Source organism: Coturnix japonica, unplaced genomic scaffold, assembly GCF_054131305.1.
Source record: "Coturnix japonica strain WE unplaced genomic scaffold, WE-NBRP24 Scf082, whole genome shotgun sequence".
Classification (NCBI taxonomy): Eukaryota; Metazoa; Chordata; class Aves; order Galliformes; family Phasianidae; genus Coturnix; species Coturnix japonica.
This window is the reverse complement of record NW_028188985.1, coordinates 293,335-317,473: the sequence shown is the minus strand read 5'-3', so window position 1 is coordinate 317,473 and position 24,139 is coordinate 293,335. Positions and strand designations below refer to the sequence as shown.

The 24,139-nt window shown below is 60.3% G+C and overlaps 4 protein-coding genes across 8 annotated transcripts; 3 read left to right on the top strand and 1 right to left on the bottom strand.

Moving 5' to 3' along the window:
* The first annotated feature begins 37 nt into the window (after positions 1–37).
* Positions 38–6,885, top strand: TRAPPC14 (trafficking protein particle complex subunit 14). The gene is made up of 3 exons (XM_085534423.1): positions 38–247; positions 1,322–1,447; positions 6,788–6,885. The coding sequence occupies exons 1-3, from the start codon at positions 75–77 to the stop codon at positions 6,834–6,836; spliced, it is 348 nt and encodes a 115-aa protein (XP_085390549.1). The 5' UTR covers positions 38–74; the 3' UTR covers positions 6,837–6,885.
* Positions 3,817–9,677, bottom strand: LOC107307072 (ragulator complex protein LAMTOR4). 2 transcript variants are annotated; one of them, XM_085534421.1, is made up of 5 exons: positions 9,542–9,677; positions 7,802–8,266; positions 5,535–5,615; positions 4,755–4,872; positions 3,817–4,306 (listed from the first exon to the last, which is right to left on the bottom strand). In XM_085534421.1, the coding sequence occupies exons 2-5, from the start codon at positions 8,255–8,257 to the stop codon at positions 4,209–4,211; spliced, it is 753 nt and encodes a 250-aa protein (XP_085390547.1). In that variant the 5' UTR covers positions 8,258–8,266; positions 9,542–9,677; the 3' UTR covers positions 3,817–4,208. The 2 variants fall into 2 exon arrangements, with proteins under 2 accessions (XP_085390547.1, XP_085390548.1); XM_085534422.1 differs by lacking the exons at positions 7,802–8,266; positions 9,542–9,677 and adding an exon at positions 6,573–6,606.
* Positions 9,678–9,935: 258 nt separating this feature from the next.
* LOC107307055 (transcription initiation factor TFIID subunit 6) lies at positions 9,936–18,754 on the top strand. Its single transcript, XM_085534416.1, has 15 exons — positions 9,936–10,032; positions 10,688–10,894; positions 11,599–11,685; positions 11,987–12,140; positions 12,468–12,524; positions 12,615–12,734; positions 13,205–13,344; positions 13,675–13,752; positions 13,850–13,951; positions 15,024–15,206; positions 15,579–15,653; positions 15,897–16,022; positions 16,433–16,606; positions 17,269–17,466; positions 17,847–18,754. The coding sequence occupies exons 2-15, from the start codon at positions 10,739–10,741 to the stop codon at positions 18,204–18,206; spliced, it is 2,010 nt and encodes a 669-aa protein (XP_085390542.1). The 5' UTR covers positions 9,936–10,032; positions 10,688–10,738; the 3' UTR covers positions 18,207–18,754.
* A 45-nt stretch (positions 18,755–18,799) lies between these two features.
* Positions 18,800–24,038, top strand: LOC107307056 (2-acylglycerol O-acyltransferase 2-B-like). Of its 4 annotated transcripts, none has more exons than XM_085534419.1 (6): positions 18,800–19,022; positions 19,946–20,124; positions 21,106–21,310; positions 21,869–22,043; positions 22,895–22,940; positions 23,517–24,038. In XM_085534419.1, exons 1-5 carry the CDS (start codon positions 18,926–18,928, stop codon positions 22,929–22,931), a joined length of 693 nt encoding a protein of 230 aa, XP_085390545.1. In that variant the 5' UTR covers positions 18,800–18,925; the 3' UTR covers positions 22,932–22,940; positions 23,517–24,038. The 4 variants fall into 4 exon arrangements, with proteins under 4 accessions (XP_085390545.1, XP_085390543.1, XP_085390546.1 ...); XM_085534417.1 differs by having other exon boundaries at positions 22,741–22,940; XM_085534420.1 differs by lacking the exon at positions 19,946–20,124.
* The last annotated feature ends 101 nt before the right edge of the window (positions 24,039–24,139 follow it).

Here is a 24,139-nt window from a genome sequence, read left to right as displayed (position 1 = left end):
TGGGGATGTTGGGGTCACTTTATGGACCCCCCTGTGACCCCATTTCCCCCCCCCGGTCCCAGCTGTCCCAGCACATGAAGCTGAAGCTGCAGTTCACGGCGGGGGCTGCCCCCGAATTGAGACCCCCCCCCACCCCACAGCGACGCAACAGCCCCGGAACCATCCGGGACCTGGTGGAACGACACCAAGGGCTGGGCAGGTCACAGTCCTTCTCACACCAACAGCCCAGCAGGGGGCACCTCAGCAGGTGGGGCAATAGGGGGCAGGGGGGGCAATGGGGACATGGGGGGCAATGGGGACATTGGGGTCTATGGGGACATGGGGGGCAATGGGGACATGGGGGACATGGGGGGCAATGGGGACATGGGGGACATGGGGACATGGGGGGCATGGGGGTCTATGGGGACATGGGGGTCTATGGGGACATGGGGGGCAATGGGGACATGGGGGTCTATGGGGACATGGGGGTCTATGGGGCCATTGGGGTCAGTGGGGACATGGGGGTCTATGGGGACATGGGGGTCAATGGGGGTCAGTGGGGACATGGGGGACATGGGGGGCAATGGGGACATGGGGGGCAATGGGGGACATGGGGGTCAATGGGGGTCAGTGGGGACATGGGGGTCTATGGGGACATGGGGGTCTATGGGGCCATTGGGGGCAATGGGGACATGGGGGGCATATGGGGGGCATGGGGGTCTATGGGGACATGGGGGGCAATGGGGCCATTGGTGTCAATGGAGACATGGGGGACATGGGGGTCAATGGGGGCATGGGGGTCAATGGGGACATGGGGGTCAATGGGTCCATTGGGGTCAATGATGCCATTGGGGTGAGTGGGGACCATTGGGGTCCGTGGGTCCATTGGGGTCCGTGGGTCCATTGGGGTCAATGGGTCCATTGGGGTCCGTGGGTCCATTGGGATCCATTGGGGTCCATGGGTCCATTGGGGTCCATTGGGGTCCATTGGGATCCATTGGGATCCATTGGGGTCCATGGGTCCATTGGGGTCCATTGGGATCCATTGGGGTCCGTGGGTCCATTGGGGTCCGTGGGTCCATTGGGGTCCGTGGGTCCATTGGGGTCCATGGGTCCGTTGGGGTCTGTGGGTCCATTGGGGTCTGTGGGTCCATTGGGGTCAGTGGGTCCATTGGGGTCCATTGGGATCCATTGGGGTCCATTGGGATCCATTGGGGTCCATGGGTCCATTGGGGTCCATTGGGGTCCATGGGTCCATTGGGATCCATTGGGGTCCATGGGTCCATTGGGGTCAATGGGTCCATTGGGGTCCATTGGGGTCCCTGTCCCCCCGTCCCTATAGGTCGGGCAGTGCCCTGGAGCGCCGCGCCATCACCCCCCCGTGGGGTCCCCTGTGGGGCGCCCCCTGTGCCCCCCCCCCGACAGGACGGCGCTGTCCCTCGACAAGATCGCCAAGAGGGAATGCAAGGTGCTGGTGGTGGCACAGTGACCGGGATGGGGGGATGTGGGGGATATGGGGACATATGGGGCTATGGGGACGTATGGGGGCAATGGGGTCAACAGGGACAATGGGGGCAATAGGGGCAATAGGGGCAATAGGGGCAATGGGGACATATGGGGTCAGTGGGGACAATGGGGACATATGGGGTCAGTGGGGACATATGGGGGCAGTGGGGTCAATAGGGGCAATGGGGACAATGGGGGCTATGGGGTCAATAGGGACAATGGGGACAATGGGGGCTATGGGGTCAATAGGGACAATGGGGACAATGGGGGCTATGGTGGCAATGGGGACATATGGGGGCTATGGGGGCAATGGGGACATATAGGGTCAATAGGGGCAGTGGGGACATATGGGGACATATGGGGTCAATAGGGTCAATAGGGGCAATGGGGACATATGGGGACATATGGGGTCAGTGGGGACATATGGGGTCAGTGGGGACATATGGGGTCAGTGGGGTCAATAGGGGCAATGGGGACATATGGGGATGTATGGGGGCAATAGGGGCAATGGGGACATATGGGGTCAATAGGGACAATGGGGACATATGGGGGCTATGGGGGCAATGGGGACATATAGGGTCAGTGGGGTCAATAGGGGCAATGGGGACATATAGGGTCAATAGGGACAATGGGGTCAATAGGGGCAATGGGGACAATGGGGATGTATGGGGGCAATAGGGGCAATGGGGACATATGGGGCGATAGGGACATATGGGGATATATGGGGTCAGTGGGGCCATATGGGGTCAGTGGGGACAATAGGGTCAGTGGGGACATATGGGGTCAATAGGGGCAATGGGGTCAGTGGGGACATATGGGGACAATGGGGTCAGTGGGGCATATGGGGTCAATAGGGACAATGGGGTCAGTGGGGCATATGGGGTCAATAGGGACAATGGGGACATATGGGGTCAATGGGGGACATATGGGGTCAATAGGGGCAATGGGGACATATGGGGTCAATAGGGACAATGGGGACAATGGGGATGTATGGGGGCAATAGGGGCAATGGGGACATATGGGGCGATAGGGACATATGGGGATATACGGGGTCAGTGGGGACATATGGGGTCAATAGGGGCAATGGGGACATATGGAGTCAATAGGGGCAGTGGGGACATATGGGGTCAATAGGGTCAATAGGGGCAATGGGGACATATGGGGACATATGGGGCAATGGGGACAATAGGGTCAGTGGGGACATATGGGGTCAATGGAGTCAATAGGGGCGATGGGGACATATGGGGTCAATGGGGACATATGGGGGCAATGGGGACATATGGGGGCAATGGGGACATATGGGGTCAGTGGGGGCATATGGGGTCAATGGTGACATATGGGGTCAATAGGGGCAATGGGGCCAAATGGGGGCAATGGGGGCAATAGGGGCTATGGGGTCAATAGGGGCAATGGGGACATACAGGGTCAATGGGGACAATAGGGTCAGTGGGGACATATGGGGGCAATAGGGGCAATGGGGCCATATGGGGACAATGGGGTCAATAGGGGCAATGGGGACATACGGGGTCAATGGGGACAATAGGGTCAGTGGGGACATATGGGGGCAATAGGGGCAATGGGGCCATATGGGGACAATGGGGTCAATAGGGGCAATGGGGACATACGGGGTCAATGGGGACAATAGGGTCAGTGGGGACATATGGGGGCAATAGGGGCAATGGGGCCATATGGGGACAATGGGGTCAATAGGGGCAATGGGGACAATAGGGTCAATGGGAACAATGGGGGGGACCCCACCGACCCCAACTGCAGTGGGGGTCAATAGGGGATGCCGTCCCCAGCCAATGGGGTGTGAGATGGGGACGGGGCCTTGGGGGCAGTGGGGGGACAGTGGGGGGTAATGGGGACATTGGGGGTTATGGGGCCATGGGGACATTGGGGGGTTTGGGGTCATTGGGGGTTATGGGGCCATTTGGGGTCATTGGGGCCATGTGTCCCCGCGCTGCCAATCCCGGCACATTGGGGCCGTTTTTGGGGCCATTTGGGCCATTTTTGGGGCCATTTGGGGCCATTTTTGGGGCCATTTGGGGCCATTTTTGGGGCCATTTGGGGCTGTGGCACTTTAATGCTGTTATTTATTGCATCTGTGTGACAATAAAGCGCTGGAACAGAGATGGTGAAAGGGGACACTTGGGGGTCACTATTGGGGTCACTATTGGGGTCACTTTAAGGACACTTTGGGGTCGCTTTGGGGTCACTATTGGGGTCACTTTGGGGTCACTTTGGGGTCCTTTTATGGTCCCTTTGGGGTCACTGGGATCCCCCCCCTCCCCCAGACCCTGTTTTCCCCCATATGGAGCCGCAATGGGGCCGGGTGAGACCATGGTTTATTGTCAGTGTGGGGAGGGGACACTTGGGGGTCACTTTGGGGTGATTTTGGGGTCAGTTTGGGGTGATTTTGGGTCAGTTTGGGGTGATTTGGGGGTGATTTGGGGTCCCTTTGGGGTGATTTGGGGTGATTTTGGGGTGATTTGGGGTAATTTTGGGGTGATTTTGGGTCCCTTTGGGGTGATTTTGGGGTGATTTGGGGTCACTATGGGGTGATTTGGGGTGATTTCGGGTCCCTTTGGGGTGATTTTGGGTCAGTTTGGGGTGATTTTGGGTGATTTTGGGGTGATTTTGGGTCAGTTTGGGGTGATTTTGGGGTGATTTGGGGTGATTTTGGGGTGATTTGGGGTGATTTTGGGCCCCTTTGGGGTCTGTCAGGCGCTGACGGGCTCCTGGACGTGGTTCTGCCTCTTGACCACGAAGAGCTTCTGCCCCGACACCGTCACCAGGAGGGAGTGCTCCCCAAACACCACTATGGGGACACAGCAATATAGGGTATGGGATATGGGGTATGGGTTATGAGGGAGTGCTCCCCAAACACCACTATGGGGACAGCAGGATATAGGGTGTGGGGTATGGGGTATGGGATATGGGGTATAGGGTATGGGATATGGGATATGGGATATAGGGTATGGGTTATGGGATATGGGGTATGGGGTATGGGATGTAGGGTATAGGGTATGGGATATAGGGTATGGGATATGAGGGAGTGCTCCCCAAACACCACTATGGGGACACAGCGATATAGGGCGTGGGGTGTGGGGTATGGGATATAGGATATGGGTTATGGTTTATGGGACATAGGATATGGGATATAGGTTATGGGATATGGGATGTAGGACATAGGTTATGGGATATAGGATATGGGATATAGGGTATGGTATATAGGATATAGGTTATGGGATATAGGATGTCGGTACCCGAGAGCCGTTTGAAGGGCGGCTGCTGCCCGCGGTGCAGCCTCATCCCACAGGCTGTTCCCAGCAGCTCCGTCAGCACCGCGGCTGTGTGCTCGTCGTTCTCCAGCTCCCCTGATGACTGACCCATAGCGACCCCATAGGGACCCATAGAAACCCATAACGACCCCATAGGGACCCATAACGACCCCATAGGAACCCATAACCCCATAGGAACCCCATAGGGACCAATAACGACCCCATAACCCCATAACAACCCCATAGGGACCCCATAGGGACCCATAGGAACCCATAACGACCCCATAGGGACCCCATAGGGACCCATAGGAACCCATAGGAACCCATAACGACCCCATAGGAACCCATAGGAACCCATAACAACCCCATAGGGACCCCATAGGAACCCATAACGACCCCATAGGAACCCATAACAACCCCCCATATCTCCCATATCTCCCATATCTCCCATATCCCCATATCCCCCATATCCCCCCATACCCCCCATATACCCCCCATATACCCCCATATCCCCCCATATCCCCCCATATCCCCCCATATCCCCCATATCCCCCATACCCCCCATACCCCCCATATCCCCCATATCCCCCATACCCCCCATATCTCCCCATATCCCCCATATCCCCCATATCTCCCATACCCCCCATACCCCCCATATCCCCCCCATATCCCCCATATCCCCCATACCCCCCATATCCCCCATATCCCCCATATCTCCCCCATATCCCCCCATACCCCCCATACCCCCCATATCCCCCCACTCACAGCCAGCACGGCTCCATCACTGATGACCAGGTATCCCACCTGGTCCGGGATTCGCTCCAAGCCCTGAGTCAGTGCTGTGGTCTGGGGGGGCAATGGGGGGATATGGGGTTATTATGGGGGATATGGGGTTATTATGGGGGATATGGGGTTATAATGGGGGATATGGGGTTATTATGGGGGATATGGGGTTATTGTGGGGGCAATGGGGTTATTATGGGGGATATGGGGTTATTATGGGGGATATGGGGTTTATTATGGGGGATATGGGGTTATTGTGGGGGATATGGGGTTATTATGGGGGCAATGGGGTTATTATGGGGGATATGGGGTTTATTATGGGGGCAATAGGGTTATTATGGGTTTATTATGGGGGCAATAGGGTTATTATGGGGGCAATAGGGTTATTATGGGGGATATGGGGTTATTATGGGGGCAATGGGGTTATTATGGGGATATGGGGTTATTATGGGGGCAATAGGGTTATTATGGGGTTTATTATGGGGGCAATAGGGTTATTATGGGGGATATGGGGTTATTGTGGGGGATATGGGGTTACTGTGGGGGATATGGGGTTATTATGGGGGATATGGGGTTATTATGGGGGATATGGGGTTTATTATGGGGGCAATAGGGTTATTATGGGGTTTATTATGGGGGCAATAGGGTTATTATGGGGGCAATAGGGTTATTATGGGGGATATGGGGGTTATTGTGGGGGATATGGGGTTATAATGGGGGATATGGGGTTATTATGGGGGATATGGGGTTATTATGGGGGCAATAGGGTTATTATGGGGTTTATTATGGGGGCAATAGGGTTATTATGGGGGATATGGGGTTATTATGGGGGATATGGGGTTATTATGGGGGATATGGGGTTATTATAGGGTTATTATGGGGTTATGGGGTTATTATAGGGTTATTATAGGGTTATTACGGGGTTATGGGGTTATTATAGGGTTATTATGGGGGCAATGGTGTCACCCCCCCCCTTATTGCCCCCCATCCCCCCCGTTGTTTCCCCAGTTCCGCCATCACCATCTCCTCCTTCCGCGTTGGTCAGCTGACCGCCAAGCCCCGCCCCCCTCCCTTCCCATTGGCTCAGCGTTCTGCCCGTCCCCTTAATCCCCGCCCCCTCCATTCCTATTGGCTCAGCGTTCTGCCCATCCCCTTAATCCCCGCCCCCTCCATTCCTATTGGCTCAGCGTTCTGCCCGTCCCCTTAATCCCCGCCCCCTCCTTTCCCATTGGCAGGACGCGAATAGTCACGAGTCGATTTGCATACAGCGCGCGCTCACGCTGATGAGGAACGAATATTCACGAGTCGATTTGCATACAGCGCGCGCCCGCGATCTCGGGGGCTTTTGGGGCCTTTATTTGGGGTTTGGGGCCGTTATTTGGGGTTGGGGCCGTTATTTGGGGATTGAAGCCGTTATTTGGGGTCTGGGGGCACTTTTGTGGGCTGGAGGTTTTGGAGATGCCCCCCCACCTTCTTCTGTGTCCATTGGGGGGGGGTCCCATATCTGCCCCCATAGGGGGGTTTGGGGGGGACACATCTATGGGGTCCTTTGGGGTCGTTCCCCACTCGGTCTGTTCCCATTGAGGAGCATCTGTGTGTCTCTGCCCCATCTTTGGGGGTGTCTCTGGGGGGTCCCATGTCCTGGCTGTCCTTAATGTCCCCCTTAGTGTCCCCAATGTCCCCTCTCCATTGCCCCCTTTACTGCCCCCTCCCCATCCCCATTGCCCCCTTCACGTCCCTATTGCCCCCCTTACTGCCTCTTTGTGCCCCCCATGTCCCCTTCCCACCCCCACTGCCCCCATTACAGCCCCCATGTGCCCTCAATGTCCCCATTGCTGCCCCCATTGTCCCCCTTTCTGTCCCCAGATGCCCCCAATGCCCCCTTCATGCCCCCACTGCCCCCATTGCTGCCCCCATGTGCCCTCAATTCCCCCTTCCCACCCCCCTGCCCCCCATTGCAGCCCCCACGTGCCCTCAATTCCCCCTCCCCACCCCCCCTGCCCCCCATTACAGCCCCCCTGTTCCCTCAACTCCCCCCCTCACTCTCCCCACCTCCCCCCCCATCCCTGATCACCCTGAACGCAGCCCCATGTCCCGGCACAATGACATCAGCCGCCCCCATTGCCCACCCCCTGCTCTGCTCCTGGGTGGGGGGGTCCTCGCTCAGCCCCCTCCACAGCCCCCTCGTCCCCCTCACACTCAAACAGGTCCCCGGCCACCAGCACCGTCCCCACGTCGGTCCCACGTACCAACACACTGACGTGGGCCTTTACGTGACCTGGAGTAGCCACCACCTCCACCAACCCGGGGTGTGGGGCGTACGGGACCCCCTGAGCCAACTGATGGGGCAGGAAGAGCCCGTCCCCACAGCTCAGATCGAAGCCCACCAAGATGGAGGCGGAAGGGAACAGGTTGATGTTCCCCACGTGGTCCGAGTGGCCGTGGGTGCACAGCACGTGGGTGACGTCCCGTGGGGTGACCCCAATAGATTCCAGCCCGTCCAGGAGGCGCCGCCGGCCCCACGGCCCCCCCGTGTCCACCAGGGCCGTGACGGGACCCCCCCTCACTAATGTGATGGTTCCATCCGCCTCCAACGTCCCGTCGGGTCGCGGGCGGCTGAATCCCTCCTGGATGATGGTCAGGCTGTAGGGGGAGCCCGCGATGTGCTGGGACCCCAATGGGGCTGTAGGGAGGGATGGGAACATGGCGGGGGGCTGCAAAAAGGGGGGGGGGTATAATGGAACACAGGGATCAGGTATAGGCACAGAGAGGGGCCCTCACTGCACACGTTGATCCCAATAGTGCCCACATTGACCACCATGACCCCAATAGTGCCCCCATTGACCCCACAGTTCCACCACTGGACCCCACTGACCCCCATAGTTGCCCCTATTGACCCCAACAGATCCCCCATTGCCCCCCATTGACCCCAATAGTGCCCCCATTGACCCCCATAGTTCCCCCATTGCCCCCATTGACCCCAATAGTGCCCGCACTGGCCCCCATAGTTCCTCCATTGGCCCCCATTGACCCCACAGTGCCCCCATTGACCCCAACAGATCCCCCATTGACCCCCACAGTTGCCCCTATTGGCCCCCATTGACCCCTATTGACTCCAATAGTGCACCTATTGACCCCCATTGACCCCCATAGTTCCCCTATTGACCCCCATAGTTGCCCCTATTGACCCCCATTGACCCCACAGTTCCTCCATTGGCTCCCATTGACCCCAATAGTGCCCCCATTGACCCCCATAGTTCCTCCATTGGTCCCCATTGACCCCACAGTGCCCCCATTGACCCCAACAGATCCCCCATTGACCCCCATAGTTGCCCCTATTGGCCCCCATTGACCCCTATTGACCCCAATAGTGCACCTATTGACCCCCACAACCCCAATAGTTCCCCTATTGACCCCAATAGTGCACCTATTGGCCCCCATTGGCCCCCATTACCCCAATAGTGCCCCCATTGACCCCACAGTTCCACCACTGGACCCCACTGACCCCAATAGTTGCCCCATTGACCCCCATAGTTTCTCCATTGGCCCCCATTGACCCCACAGTGCCCCCACTGACCCCAACAGATCCCCCATTGCCCCCCATTGACCCCAATAGTGCCCCTATTGACCCCCATTGACCCCCATGACCCCAATAGTGCCCCCATTGACCCCCATAGTTCCCCTATTGACCCCAATAGTGCACCTATTGACCCCCATTGACCCCAATAGTTCCCCCATTGCCCTCCATAGTTCCCCCATTTACCCCATAACCCCACGATCCCCCGACGCCATTTTCCCCCCCCCATTCTCTCTCCCGGAAGAGGCGGGGCCACGACCGGAAGTCGCCTCATGGGCTCCGCCATGTTTGGACCCGAGCACTTTCCGTCCCCACCGCTGCGCGCCGCCATGTTTATACCGAGCCCAGGCCGAGACCCCCATCAATAGGGGCTTTTCCCAATATTACGGACCCCCCCCTTCCTCCCCGTTACCGTTATCCGGTCCGGATGTGGTTGTGGATTCCCTCAGAGCTCCTCCAGCTCCGCCATCTTGAATCACCGCCGCCTCACGGTCTCGTTTAGGCCCAAACAGCTACTGCGCATGCGCGCGGAGAACGCTCGAGCACTGCGCATGCGCTGCAGCACTGGGCAGGATCTACGCATGCGTAGTGCTCCGCCTCTCAGGTCCTGGCAGGGCGGTAGTGAGCAGCGCGCAGCCCCGCGTTACCCCAGTGCCCCCCGCGGCCGTTAATTCACATTCCCTTTTATCTCATTGATATCAGACCCGGAGCCGTCCCGAAGTTGGGAATTAGAGCGTGGTGGGCGCTCAGCCCGGAACTTCTGAACTTCCCCCTTCCAGGACGCGGCGAAGAGGCGGCAAAGCGCTGCGATCCAACATGGCGGCGCGGGGCCGTGAGGGGCCCTGAGGCTCCGGGCGGTTTGTGGCCCCCCCCGTTGGAGCCGCCGCTTTTGGGGCCGCCCAGGTTTGTCCGGCGGATTTTGGGGTCCGAAATGAGCCCCCCCCCCCCCCGGTAACTCGGTGTGGGACCCCAGGCCTCAGCTTTGGGGTCCCATTGTGACCCCCCGCCCCATATAGGCTCCATATCAGCCCCATATCGGCCCCATATCTGCCCCATATAGGCCCGATCTCTGCCCCATATTGGGCTCCATTGAGACCCCCCCCCCATTTACCCCTTATTAACGCCGTGTGTGGGACCAAACCCCCCCCATACCCCATTATTGGGGTCTCCCGTTTAAACCCCCCATACCCCATTATTGGGGTCCCTTCTTTAAACCCCCCCCCATACCTCATTATACCCCATTATTGGGGTCCCCTTTAAACCCCCCCCATACCCCATTATTGGGGTCACCCCTTTAAACTCCCCCCTTACCCCATTATTGGGGTCCCTTCTTTAACCCCCCCCATACCCCATTATACCCCATTATTGTCCCCCTCTTTCCCCCCCATACCCCATTATTGGGTCCTCTCTTTACCCCTCCATATCCCATTATTGGGGTCCCTTCTTTAACCCCCCCCATACCCCATTATACCCCATTATTGGGTCCTCTCTTTATCCCCCCATGCCCCATTATTGGGGTCTCCTCATGTCGGCCCTGTGGGGCTTTGTGCTTTTCTAGGGGCTGCCCCACATCTGGGGGGGGGGAGGAAGAGGAGGAGGAGGAACTAAGATGGCGGAGGAGAAGAAGCTGAAGCTGAGCCACACGCTGCTGCCCGCGGAGTCCATGAAGGTGATGGCCGAGGCCGTGGGAGTGGGGCAGGTCCATGAGGAGACCTGTCAGCTGCTGGCGGATGAGGCCAGTTACAGGCTGAAGGAGGTGGCGCAGGTGGGGGCCTGGGGACAAGGGGGGTGGGGGGTGTGGGGGGATATGGGGATAAGGGGGGGACATGGGGGGATGTGGGGACAATGGGGGGATATGGGGATAATGGGGGGATGTGGGGACATGGAGGGTGTGGGGATAATGGGGGGATGTGGGGAGATGTGGGGACAATGGGGATGTGGGGGATATGGGGATAATGGGGGGCATGGGGACATGGGGGGACAAGGAGGATGTATGGATAATGGGGGAATGTAGGGGGCATGGACATAAGGGGGGACATGGGGGGATGTGGGGACAATGGGGGCATACGGGGGGATGTGGGGACATGAGGAGTGTGGGGTTAATGGGGGACATGGGGGGATGTGGGGACAATGGGGGGACATGGGCGTGGGGATAATGGGGGGACATGGGGGATGTGGGGACAATGGGAATGTGGGGCAATATGGGGATAAGGGGAGGTGTGGGGATAAGGGGGGGATGTGGGGAGATTGTGGGACTATGGGGGGGATGGGGAACAGTGGGGGACATATGAGGATGTTGGGGCAGTGGGAGGAAATGGGGACATTGAGGGGACATGGGGGTGATATGGTGACAATGGGGGTAATATGGGGGCAATGGGGGGCACGGGGACGCAATGGGGCGCTGTGGGGCTGGAGGGACAAAGGGGGGACAGCCCTATAAGGCCCCCAATGTCCCCTTGTCCCCCCCAGGACGCCCTGAAGTTTATGCACATGGGGAAGCGGCGGCGGCTGACGGCCGGAGACATCGACCTGGCCCTGAAGCTGAAGAACGTGGAGGTGGGGATGGGGGGGGGGGGGTCTCAGGGTCACCCTATGGGTCTCAGGGTCACCATATGGGTCTTGGGGTCACCCTGTGGGTCTTGGGGTCACCGTGGGGGCTCTCAGGGTCTCTCTGGGGGTTTTAGGGTCCCTGGGGGGTTCTTGGGCTCAATGTGGGGAGGGTCTCAGAATCACCCATTGGGTCCCAGTGTCACTGGACGGGCCTTGGGGACACCATAGAGGTCTGTGGGACGCTGGGGGGGGTCTTGGTCTCACTGTGGGGGTCTCACAGTCACCGTATCCCCCGTTTCCCCCCCAGCCCCTTTATGGATTCCAGGCCCAGGAGTTCCTCCCGTTCCGTTACGCCAGCGGGGGGGGGCGAGAGCTGCACTTCTATGAGGAGCGGGAGGTGGAGCTGAGCGACATCATCAACACCCCCCTGCCCCGCGTCCCCCTCGATGTCTGCCTCAAGGGTGGGGGGCTGGGGGTCCAGGGGGGCTGGAGGGGGCTGGGGGGCCAGGGGGGCCTGGGGGGGCCTGGGGGAGGTTGGGGGGGGCTGGGAGTTGTTGGGGTATTGGGGACATGGAGGGGAGTTGGGGGTCTCAGCACCCCCCATGTCCCATTCAATGTCAGCTTCAAGGGTTGAGGGGGGTCTATGGGGGTTTTGGAGGGGGTTTGGGAGCCTGGGGGGGCTCTGGGGGCTGGGGGGGGGGTTTGGGGGCTTTGGGACCTTTGGGGGCATTTGGGGCAGTTTGAGCTGGGTTTATTTGGGGGGGTCACAGCCTGACTTCACCCCACAGCACATTGGCTGAGCATTGAGGGGGTGCAGCCCGCCATCCCTGAGAACCCCCCCCCAGGTGAGCAGCTTTGCCCCCCCCCCCCCACTTTTCAACCCTCTATTTGGGGGGGGGTCGCAGTTCTGTAGCCCCCCACCCCGTTACTTACAGCCCCAAAGGAGCAGCAGAAGGCCGAGGCCACCGAGCCCCTCAAAGCTGCCAAGCCGGGGCAGGAGGAGGAGGGAGCCCTGAAGGGGAAGGGGCAGGGATCGGCCCCACAGGACGGCAAAGGTGGGGCTGGGGGCATTTGGGGGGGTATGGGGTGTTTAAGGGGGGCTATGGGGTGTTTAAGGGGGGCTCTGGGGTGTTATTTAGGGGCTGTGGGGTGATTAAGGGATGCTGTGTGGGGATGGGGGGCTGGAGGGTGTTTTGGGGGCTGCTGGAGGAGATTTGGGACTTTGGGGCTTTCTATGGGCTTCCTATGGGTTTCCTATGGGTGCTGTGTGGGCTTCCTATGGGGCTCCTATGGGCTTCCTGGGGGCTCCCTATGGGCTTCCTATGGGTGTCGTATGGGCTTCCTATGGGCTCCCTATGGGCTATTTATGACCTTATAGGCTCCCTATGGGGCTCCTGTGGGGCTCCTATGTGCTCCCTATGGGCTCTATGTAGGGTATCTATGGGCTGCCTATGGGCTCCCTATGGGGTATCTATGGGGTATCTATGGGGCTCCATGACATTAGTGCCGTCCCCGTTGGTTGTAGGGAAGGACAAGAAGCCGCTGCTGGACGGGGCAGCGCTGAGGCTGAAGCCGCGCTCGGTGCACGAGCTGTCGGTGGAGCAGCAGCTGTATTACAAGGAGATCACTGAGGCCTGTGTGGGGTCCTGCGAGGCCAAACGGGCCGTGAGTCCGCACAGCACAAATGGGGGGACACAGGACCCACATCATACAACCCAGGGCCCCATTGGGACCCATTGGACCCACATCATACAGCCCAGGGCCCCATTGGGACCCATTGGCCCCATATCATCCAACCAAGGGCCCCATTGGGACCCATTGGACCCACGTCACCCAACCCAGGGCCCCATTGGACCCATTGCTTCCAACTGAGGGCCCCATTGACCCCATTGGCCCCTCATCCTCCAATTGAGGTCCCCATTGACCCCACATCCTCCAACCAAGGGCCCATCTCCCCCCATGGTGTCCCCCCCATTGTCCCCCATTGCCCCATAGGAGGCCCTGCAGAGCATCGCCACCGACCCCGGCCTGTACCAGATGCTGCCGCGCTTCAGCACCTTCATCTCTGAGGGGGTGAGTGACCCCAAATGGCCCCAAATGGCCCCATAGGGCCCCATTGTGCCCCCAGGTGTCCCCAGCTGACCTCAAAGTGCCCCCCCGTGCCCCCCAGGTCCGTGTCAACGTGGTGCAGAACAACCTGGCTCTGCTCATCTACCTGATGCGGATGGTGAAGGCGCTGATGGACAACCCCACTCTGTACCTGGAGAAATACGTGAGTCCAAATGGCCCCAAATGGCCCCAAAACGGCCCTAGATGACCTCAAAGGCCCCATATGTCACCAGGGTGGCCCTCGGTGTCCTCCAAAGGTCCAAAATCTGCCCCCAAAGGTCCCAAACACGACCCCAAATGCCCCTTAAGTGTCCTTAAATGCCCCCAGCTGCCCTTGATGTGACCCCAAATGCCCCCTAAGTGTCCTTAGATGCCCCCCTAAGTGTCCCCAAATGCCCCTTAAGGGCCTTTAGATGCCCCCAGCCGTCCCCAAATGCTCCTTAAGGGTCCCAAAATGCCCTTTAAATGTCCTTAGATGCCCCCAAATGCCCTCAGTGTGACCCCAGATGTCCCCAGTTGCCCCCTAAGTGTCCCCAAATGCCCCCAGCCACCCCTTGTGTGACCCCGGGTGTCCCCAGATACCCCCTAAGTGTCCTTAGATGCCCCCAGCTGCCCCCTAAGTGTCCCCAAACTCCCCCTAAGTGTCCCGAAATGCCCCATAAGTGTCCTTAAATGCCACCTAAGTGTCCTTAAATGCCCCCAGCTGCTCTCATTGGGACCCCAACTGCCCCCAGATGTCCCTTAAGTGTCCTTAGGTGCCCCCAGGTGTCCCCAAACTCCCCCTAAGTGTCCCCAGATGCCCCCTATGTATCCCCAAATGCCCCCTAAGTGTCCTCAAATGCCCTTTAAGTGCCTTTAGATGCCCCCAGTTGCCCCCAAATACCTCTTAAGTGCCTTTAGATGCCCCCAGCTGCCCCCAAATACCCCCTAAGTGCCCTTAAATGCCCCCTTTGTGTCCCCAGCTGCCCCCAGCTGTCCCCAAATACCCCCTAAGTGTCCTTAGTTGCCCCCAAATGCCCCTTAAGTGTCTTTAAATGCCCCCAAATGCCCCTTAAGTATCCTTAGATGCCCCCAAATGCCCCTTAAGTGTCCTTAAATGCCCCCTTTGTGTCCCCAGCTGTCCCCAAATGCCCCCTAAGTGTCTCTAAATGCCCCTTAAGTGTCCTTAGATGCCCCCAAATGCCCCCTAGGTGTCCTTAAATGCCCCCTATGCGTCCCCCCCCTGTGCCCCCCAGCTGCACGAGCTGATCCCGGCGGTGATGACGTGCATCGTGAGCCGCCAGCTGTGCCTGCGTCCAGATGTGGACAACCACTGGGCGCTGCGCGACTTCGCCGCCCGCCTGGTGGCACAAGTGTGTAAGAACTTCAGCACCACCACCAACAACATCCAGAGCCGCATCACCAAGACCTTCACCAAGGTGATGGGGGGGGGAAATGGGGGGTATGGGGGGATATAGGGGGATATGGGGGGTTGTGGGTCAGGGGGAGGGGATATGGGGGGCTATGGGGAGGGATGGGGGTCATGGGGAGGGGATATAGGGGGTCGTGGGGACATGGGGAGGGGATTGAGGGGGGATGGGGGGTCATGGGGTTGAAGATGGGGGGTTGTTGGGGGGAAATGGGGGGCTGTGTGGGGGGATAGGGGGTATGGGGTCATGGGGAGGGGATTGGGGGGGTGGGGGGCTATGCGGGGGATGGGGTTGTGGAACTGTAAGGTGGGCTATGGGACAGGCTGTGGAGCTATGGGGTGGGCTATGGGGCCGGCTGTGCCAGTGTCCCCGTGCCCCCAGAGCTGGGTGGACGACAAGACCCCATGGACCACCCGGTACGGCTCCATCGCGGGGCTGGCGGAGCTCGGCCATGATGTGAGTGGCACCACAGCCCCATATGGACCCCTGTGACCCCCAGAATCCCCCATATCTCCCCCCTATATCCCCACGTCCCCCATATCCCAATGCCCCCCCACATCCCGATATCCCTCCCCATCCTATTGTCTCCCCACATCCCCCATAATGTCGTCCTTTACCCCAGTGCCCCCCCACATCCATATCCCCCCCCATCCCCATATCCCCCCCCATGTCCCCCCCTAATCCCCCCCCCCATTACAGGTGATCAAGGCCCTGATCCTCCCTCGGCTGCCGGTGGAGGGGGAGCGTGTGAGGAGCATCCTGGAGGGGCCCGTGGTCAGCACCATCGACCGCATCGGGGCCGACCACGTGCAGAGCCTCCTGCTGGTGGGGATATCGGGGGCTATGGGGGCATGGGGGGTATGGGGGTATGGGGGGCAAAGGGGCATTGGGGGGCTATGGGGGTCAATGGGGGTATGGGGGGCAATGGGGCATTGGGGGGCAGTGGGGTCAATGGGGGCTATGGGGGGCAAAGGGGCATTGGGGGGCAGAGGGGGCTATTGGGGGCAATGGGGCATTGGAGGGCATGGGGGGGCAATGGGGGTTGGCACTGGGGACGTTGGGGTCAATGATGGCATTGGGGGGCAATGGGAGCATTGCCCCATCCCTGTGCCCCCATATCCAACCCCATCCCCATGACCCCATGGCCAATCCCAACCCTGTGCCCCCATATCTGCCCCCACATCCCCCCCACGGCTGCCCCCACAGCTGACCCACGTATCCCCCCCCCCATTTAGAAGCACTGTGCCCCGGTGCTGGCCAAGACCCGCCCCCCCCCGGACCACCCCGACTCGTACCGCAGTGATTTCGGGTACCTGGGGGCTCTGCTCTGCGGGCACGTGGGCAAAGCCAGGGCACAGGCTGCACTGCAGGCACAGCAGGTCAATAGGACCACGCTCACCATCACACAGGTACGGGGGGTATGGGGGCAGTGGGGGGTAATGGGGGTGATGGGGGTGATGGGGGCATGGGGGGATATGGGGGGAATGGGGGGATATGGGGGGAATGGGGGGATATGGGGGAATGGGGGGATATGGGAGGAATGGGGGGATGTGGGGGCATGGGTGGGACTGGGGGTGATGGGGGTATGGGGGGGATATGGGGGTTGATGGGGGTTGGGTGGAATGGGGGGGGCATGGGAGGGAATAGGGGGGTGGGGGGGTGGGGGGTGATTGGGTTGATGGGGGGAAATGGGGGCAATGGAGGGAAATGAGGGGGGAACGGGGGGATATGGGACAACAGGGGGGAACTGGGGGGGTATGGGGGAATATGGGGGACAAGGGGAAGGATGGGGGGTGGGAGGATGGGGGGGTTGATGGGGGTTAATGGGGGGGAACAGGGAGATGGAGGTTGATGAGGGGTTGGGGATAATGGGGGTAATTGGGGTTAATGGGAGGGTGGGGGGGAATGATGGGGGTTAATGGGGGTCATGGGGTGTGGGGGGTCACTGGGGGTTAATGGGAGACATGGGGGGGTCCGTGGGGTGACATGGGGGGTTACTGGGTTCAATGGGGACACTGGGGGTCAGTGGTGCCCTCGGTGTCCCCCCACCCCATTCATTCTCCCCCCTCAGCCGCGCCCCACGCTGACACTGTCCCAGGCCCCACAGACCCCGGGGGTGTCCCCGCGCCCCCCCAGCATCATTAAGGTCCCCGGTGCCATCGCAGTGCAGGGGTTGGTCCCCGCCCGCCCCGGGACCCCCACCCAACCATCGCCCCCCCCCACCAAGTTCATCGTCATGTCATCAGCCGGGAGCAGCGCCTCGCAGCAGGTGGGGGGGGGGCACTTATGGGGGGGCAATGGGGGGCACCACCCCCACCTGGTCCCATATGGGGGGTGGCCCCGAGGGCTGTGGGTGTCCCCAAATGGCCCCAATGTGTCCCTAAGTGTCCCCAGTTCCCCTTTGTCCCCCATTGCCCCCAATCCCCCTTCACCCCCACTGCCCCCACTGTCCTCAACCCCCCCTTTGCCCCCAACGTCCCCAACCCCTCTTCACTTCCATTGGCCCCCCTGTCCCCATTACCCCCCCATCCACCCCATTGCCCCCATTACCCCATATCCCCCCACCCACCCCTCTGTCCCCATTGCCCCCATTGCCCCCATTACCCCATATCCCCCCACCCACCCCCCTGTCCCCTTTTCTCCCCCCAGGTGATCACATTCAGCACCAGCCCGGCTCCCACAGCCACGTCCCCAGTCACCACCACAGTTCCCAGTGTCCAGCCCGTGGTCAAACTGGTGTCGGCCGCCCCCACAGCCCCCAGTGCCACCGTAACGGGCAGCGTCCAGAAGTACATCGTGGTGTCCCTCCCCCCCGCTGACCCCAAACCCGGCGCTGCCCCCCCGGCCCCACAACTGTCCCCGTCCTCGGCCACCGCGTCCCCCGCCCCCACCGCCGCCACCACCCCCAAATCAGAGCCCGGGGACAGCCCCCAGCCCCCCCCCCCCGGAGCCACCTTTGGGAAAACCAATGGGGCTGGGGTGGCTCAGAGCCCACAGTCCAGCCAGTGAGGGGCTCCATGGGGTGTTATGGGGTCACCAGGCATCCCCAGGGATCTCTATGGGGTGTTATGGGGTCACCAGGCATCCCCAGGGGTCTCTATGGGATCTTATGGGGTGGCCTTGGGGTCCCCATGGGTCTCTATGGGATGTTATGGGGGTCTTGGGGTCACCAAGTGTCCCCAGAGGTCTCTATGGGACATTACAGGGGGCATTGGGGTCCCCATGGGTCTCTGTGGGATGTTATTGGGGGTCTTGGGGTGCCCAGGGCTCATCAGGTGTCCACAGAGTTCTCTATGGGATGTTATGGGGGGCATTGGAGTCCCCAGGGGTCTCTGTGGGATGTTATGGGAGGCCTTAGGGTCCCCAGGGGTCTCTATGGGGACATTATGGGGTGCCCTTGGGGTCCCCAATCGTCCCCATATGCTGTGGGGTCTCAGTGTGTTCATTATGGCCCCCCCCACCCCCAGCTCCATTGTGGGGCAGCCCTGGTTGGGGAGGGTCCGTTTCTATGTACAAAGCTGTAAATAATCCCAATAAACGCTCCCATTCCCCCCCCCCCCCCCCCGTGCCCTCTGCACAGACCCCCGTTACCCAACTTCTCCCCTGGGGGGTGGGCGGGGATGTGGGCAGCACGGACACGCCCCCCCAGCTCCTCCCTCCGCTGTGTCACTAATTAAAGCCCCTCATTAACGCCCCCCCCTCCTCATTAACGCCCCCCCCCCCCCCCAATGATGCCGCTCCGCTTCGCCCCGCTGCGGGTTCCGCTCCGGCGCCGTCTGCAGACAGTGGCCGTGCTGCAATGGGTGCTGAGCTTCGTGCTCATGGGTGAGGGGGGGGAAATGGGGGGGGTCCTGAAGGGGTTTGGGGGGGGGGGGGCAACTGGGGGGGTCCTAAAGGGGTTTGGAGGGGTTTTAGAGGGGGTCTGGGGGGGGGGGGAAATTGAGGGGGGTCCTAAGGGGATTTGGGGGGGGCAACTGGGGGGTGGTGGCAACTTTGGGGGTCCTAAAGGGGTTTGGAGGGGGGCAACTTGGAGGGGGGGGGGGCAACTGGAGGGGGGGCAACTTGGGGGGTCTTAGAGGGGGTTTCAGCAGGGGGGAGGCAACTGAGGGGGGTCCTAAAGGGGTTTGGATGGGGGTTTTTGGGGGGGGGGGGGGGAACTACGGGGGGTCCTAAAGGGATTTGGAGGGGTCTTAGAGGGGGGGTTGGGGGGGTCATGAGGGGTGAAATTGGGGTGGGGGGGCAACCGGGTGGGGGTCTAAGTGGGTCCTGGGGGTAATTGGGGGGTCTTGGGGTGGAGTTTTGGGGGGGTCTTTTTGGGGTTATGGGGATCGAAGGGGGGCATAGGGCGTGTAACTGGCGTGGGGGGGCAACTGGGGGGTCCCAAGGGGGTCTTGAGAGGCATTCATTATATCCACCCCCCCATCGGGATTTGGGGGGATTTGGGGGTCCCTGTACCCCCCCCACACACACCCCTTTTCCTTGGGGGTGGGTTGTTCCTGGGACCCTTTGGGGGGGATAATATGGGGGGGGGTTACATGGGGGGGGGGGAACGGCCCCCCCTGCACACATTGCTGGGAGGGGGTTGGTTGGATCTGGGGGCGCTGAGAGGAAACAGAGCCCCCATTTAACGCCATATTTGGGGAGGGGGCTCCTCGGGGAGCCTCAAGATGGGGGGCAACCCGGAGGGAGTGACCCCATAAATGTGGGGCGGGGGGAGAGACCCCCAAAACGCCCCCCCCCGTTTATAGGGCAGGTGTGTGTCGTGCTGTGGGCGCTCGCCCTGCAGGGGGCGCTGTGGGCGCCGGCGTTGCTTTACGGCATCTGGATGGTGGCGGACCGGAACACCCCCTGCCGAGGGGGGCGCCCTTCCGAGTGGGTCCGGAAGTGGACGATCTGGCACTACTTCCGGGATTACTTCCCCATCTCTGTGAGCCCTACGGGAGGGGGGGCCCCCAAGGGGGGGTTTGTGAGGGACGACAACGGGGGGGGTTTGGGGTTATGAGAGGGGATTTTGGGGGCTTTATGGGGGATGTGGGGTCATTTGAGGGGCTTGGGAGCCTTTGTGGGGAATTAGGGGTGGGTTGAGGTCTTTTGTGGGGGGGTCTGGGGGCTTCCATGGGGGTCTGGGGGTCCTTTGTGGGTTTTGGGGTCTCTATGGGGGATTTAGGGTCCCTGAAAGTGTCTTGGTGGCCTTATATGGGAGTTTGGGGACCCTCAGTGGGATTTGGGGTCTATATATGGGATTTGGGGTCTTTATATGGGATTTGCGGTCACTATATGGGATTTGGGGTCATTATGCGGGATTTTGGGGCTCTGAAAAGGATTTTAGGGGTGGTCTTGGGGACCCCAAGGAGTTCTATTGGGGTTCTCCAATGAGTTTTGAGATCCTCCTAATGGTTTGGGGCTTCCTCAATGGGTTCTAGGATTCCCCAGTGGGTTTTGGGGTTCTCCCATGAGTTCAGGTGTTCCTCAATGGGTTCAGAGGTTCCTCAATGGGTTCAGGGGTTCCTCAATGGGATCCCCAATGGGTTTTGGGGGTTCTCCAAGGAGTTTTGGGGTCTCCTCAATGGGTTCAGGGGTTCCTCAGTGTGTTCAAGGGTTCCCCAAAGAACCCCCGTTTGGGGGTTCTTCAATGGGTTCAGGGGTTCCCCAATGGGTTCTGGGGTTCCCCTATTGGTTTTAGGGTTCCCCAATGGGTTTTGGGTTCTCCTCTCAGGGTTCTGTGTCCCCCCATTGACTGTTGGTTCCCCCCACCCCATTCTATGTCCCCCATCCCACCCCACACAGTGTCCCCCCATTGACTATTGGTTCTCCCCATCCCACCCCACACTATGTCCCCCCATCCCATTCTATGTCCCCCATCCCACCCCACACTGTTTCCCCCCATTGACTATTGTTCCCCCCCCAGCTGATCCGCACGGTGCCGTTGGACCCCCGCCGGAACCACCTTCTGGCCTTTCACCCTCACGGGGTTTTGGCCGCCGGCGCCTTCGCCAACTTCTGCACCGAAGCCACCGGGTTTGGGGTCTTGTTCCCCGGGCTCCGGCCCCACCTGCTCACCCTGCCATGTTGGTTCCGACTGCCCCTATGGAGGGAGTACGTCATGAGCGGAGGTAATGGGGGGCACAGGACATCAATAGGGCCCTAAATGGGGGGGTTTAGGGGGTCCTGAAGGGCATTGGGGTCAATGAGTCACAATAGGACCCCAAATGGGGGGGTTGAGAGGGTCCCAAAGGGCACTGGGGTCAATGAATCCCAATAGGACCCCAATAGGAACCCAAATGGGGGGTTTAGGGGGTTCTGAAGGGCACTGGGGTCAATGAATCCCAATAGGACCCCAAATGGGGGGTTTAGGGGGTTCTGAAGGGCACTGGGGTCAATGAATCATAATAGAACCCAAAGTTGGGGGGATTTGGGGTCCCAAAGGGCTTTGGGGGTCCCAGGACCCCAATAGGACCTCAAATGTGGGGCTTTTAGGGGGTCCTGAAGGGCATTGGGGTCAGTGAATCCCAATAGGACCCAAAGTTGAGGGGATTTGGGGTTCCAGAACTCCAATAGGACCCCAAATGTGGGGGTTTAGGGGGTCCTGAGGGGTATTGGGGTCAATGAATCCCAATAGGACCCCAAAGCTGGGGGGATTTGGGGTTCCAAAGGACTTTGATGGTCCCCAGGCCTGGTCTCGTCGGATCGCAGCAGCCTGGATTTCCTATTGAGCCGCCCTGGGGGGGGGCACGTTGCCGTCATCGCTGTTGGGGGCCCCCCCGAATCGCTGGACGCCCACCCGGGGGGGCTGCGCCTGCAGCTCTTGGGGCGCAAAGGCTTCATCCGCATTGCGCTGCAGCACGGGTACGGGACCCCCCATAGACCCCCCCATAACCCCCCATAGCCCCCCCATCTCATAAACACCCCTTACCCTACAACCACATCACCCCAAAACTGACCCCATAGCCTCCCGTTACCCTATAACCCCCCCATCACCCCATAGCCCCCCACTGACCCCACAGACTTCCATTACCCCCACATCCTCCAGTGACCCCATTACCCCCATATCCCCCCAAAGACCCCATATCCCCCCCATCCCCCATTTCCCCCCATCACCCCCTCCAACCCCATAGCCCCCCACTGACCCCATAGCCCTCCACTGACCCCATAACCCCCCCAAACCCCATAATCCCCCATCACCCCATAACTCCCCATCACCCCATAACCCCCCATCACCCCATAGCCCCCCATCACCCCATAGTCCTCCACTGACCCCATAACCCCCCCAAACCCCATAGCCCCACACTGACCCCATAGCCCCCCACTGACCCCATAACCCCCCACTGACCCCATAGCCCCCCACTGACCCCATAGCCCCACACTGACCCCATAACCCCCCACTGACCCCATAGCCCCCCACTGACCCCATAGCCCTCCACTGACCCCATAACCCCCCCAAACCCCATAACACCCCATCACCCCATAGCCCCCCACTGACCCCATAGCCCCACACTGACCCCATAGCCCCCCACTGACCCCATACCCCCCCCAAACCCCACAGCGCCTCCCTGGTCCCGGTGTTCTCCTTTGGGGAAAACGACGTCTTTGAGCAGATCCCAAACCCACCCGGTTCGGGGCTGCGGCGCCTTCAGGGCCGGCTCCAGAAACTTATGGGGCTGGCGCTGCCCCTATTTCACGCCCGTGGGGTTTTTCAGTACAGCTTTGGGATCCTGCCCTTCCGCCGCCCCATAAACACCGTGGGTGAGGGATTGGAGGGGGCACAAGGGGTCATGGGGGGTCCTATGGGGTCTTATGGGGGTCTCTGTGGGTCCTATGGGGTCTCTGTGGAGTCTTGGGGGGGTCCTAAGGGGTCCTGGGGGGTCTTGGTGGATCCTATGGGGTCCTGGGGGGTCTCAGGGGGTCCTATGGGGTTTCTGGGGGTCTCGAGGGGTCATATTGGGTCTAGAGTGGGTCCTGTGGGGGTTTTGGGGGGCCGTGTGTGTTTTGGGGGGGGTCTCTGGGGGTCCTATGGGTTCTTGGTGGGTCCTATGGGGTCTTAGGGGGGTATCTGGGGATCCTACAAGGTTTTGTGGGGTCCTATGGGGGTCTTGGGGGAACCTATGGAGTCCTGGGGAGGTCTTGAGGGGTCCTACGGGGTCTTAGGGGGGTCTTGAGGGGTCATATGGGGTCTCTGGGAGTTCCCAATGGGGTCTTTGGGGTCTGGGGGTTCCCATTGTGATGGCTGTGGGTTTCCTTATGGAGTTAAAGTGGCTCTTTGGTGGTCGGGGGTCTCCCTAACGGGGCTTTCCTTTCTATTTTGGGGGGGGGTCGTGGCAGTGGGAGCCCCCCTGGAGCTGCCTCGCCTGCCGTGCCCCCCCCCGGAGGCGGTGGAGGTTTGGCACCGGCGTTACCTGCGCTGCCTGGAGCGGCTCTTCGAGGAACACAAGGGGCGCTATGGGGTGGCTGCCCCACAGCACCTGGAGTTCGTCTGAATTGGGGGGGGGGGGGGTAAAATGGGGAGGGGAGACCCCACAAATTGGGGGGGACCCAAAAATGGGGGGGGGGGGGGGCCACAAAGATGGGGGGGATCCCGGAATTGGGGGAGGGGAGACACAAAAATAGGGGGGTGGGACCCAAAAGTGAAAGGAGAGACCCCAGAAATAGGGTCCTGGGGGGTCTCTGGGGGTCATATGGGGTCTCTGGGGGTCCTGAGGGGCCATATGGGATCTAGAGTGGGTCCTGAGGGGGGTCCTGGGGGGTGTCTGGGGGTCCTATGGGGTCTTAGAGGGTATGTGGGGGTCCTGTGGGGGGTCCACAATGAGGGGGACCCCCCCCCAAATAAAGCAGAGAAATGATGGAGTTTTTGGGGTGATTAAATGGGATCTGAAGGTCGGGGGGGGAGCTCCAATGTTTGGGGTGCTGGCTGCCCCTCCCCACCCCCAATAATTGCCCCATAACAG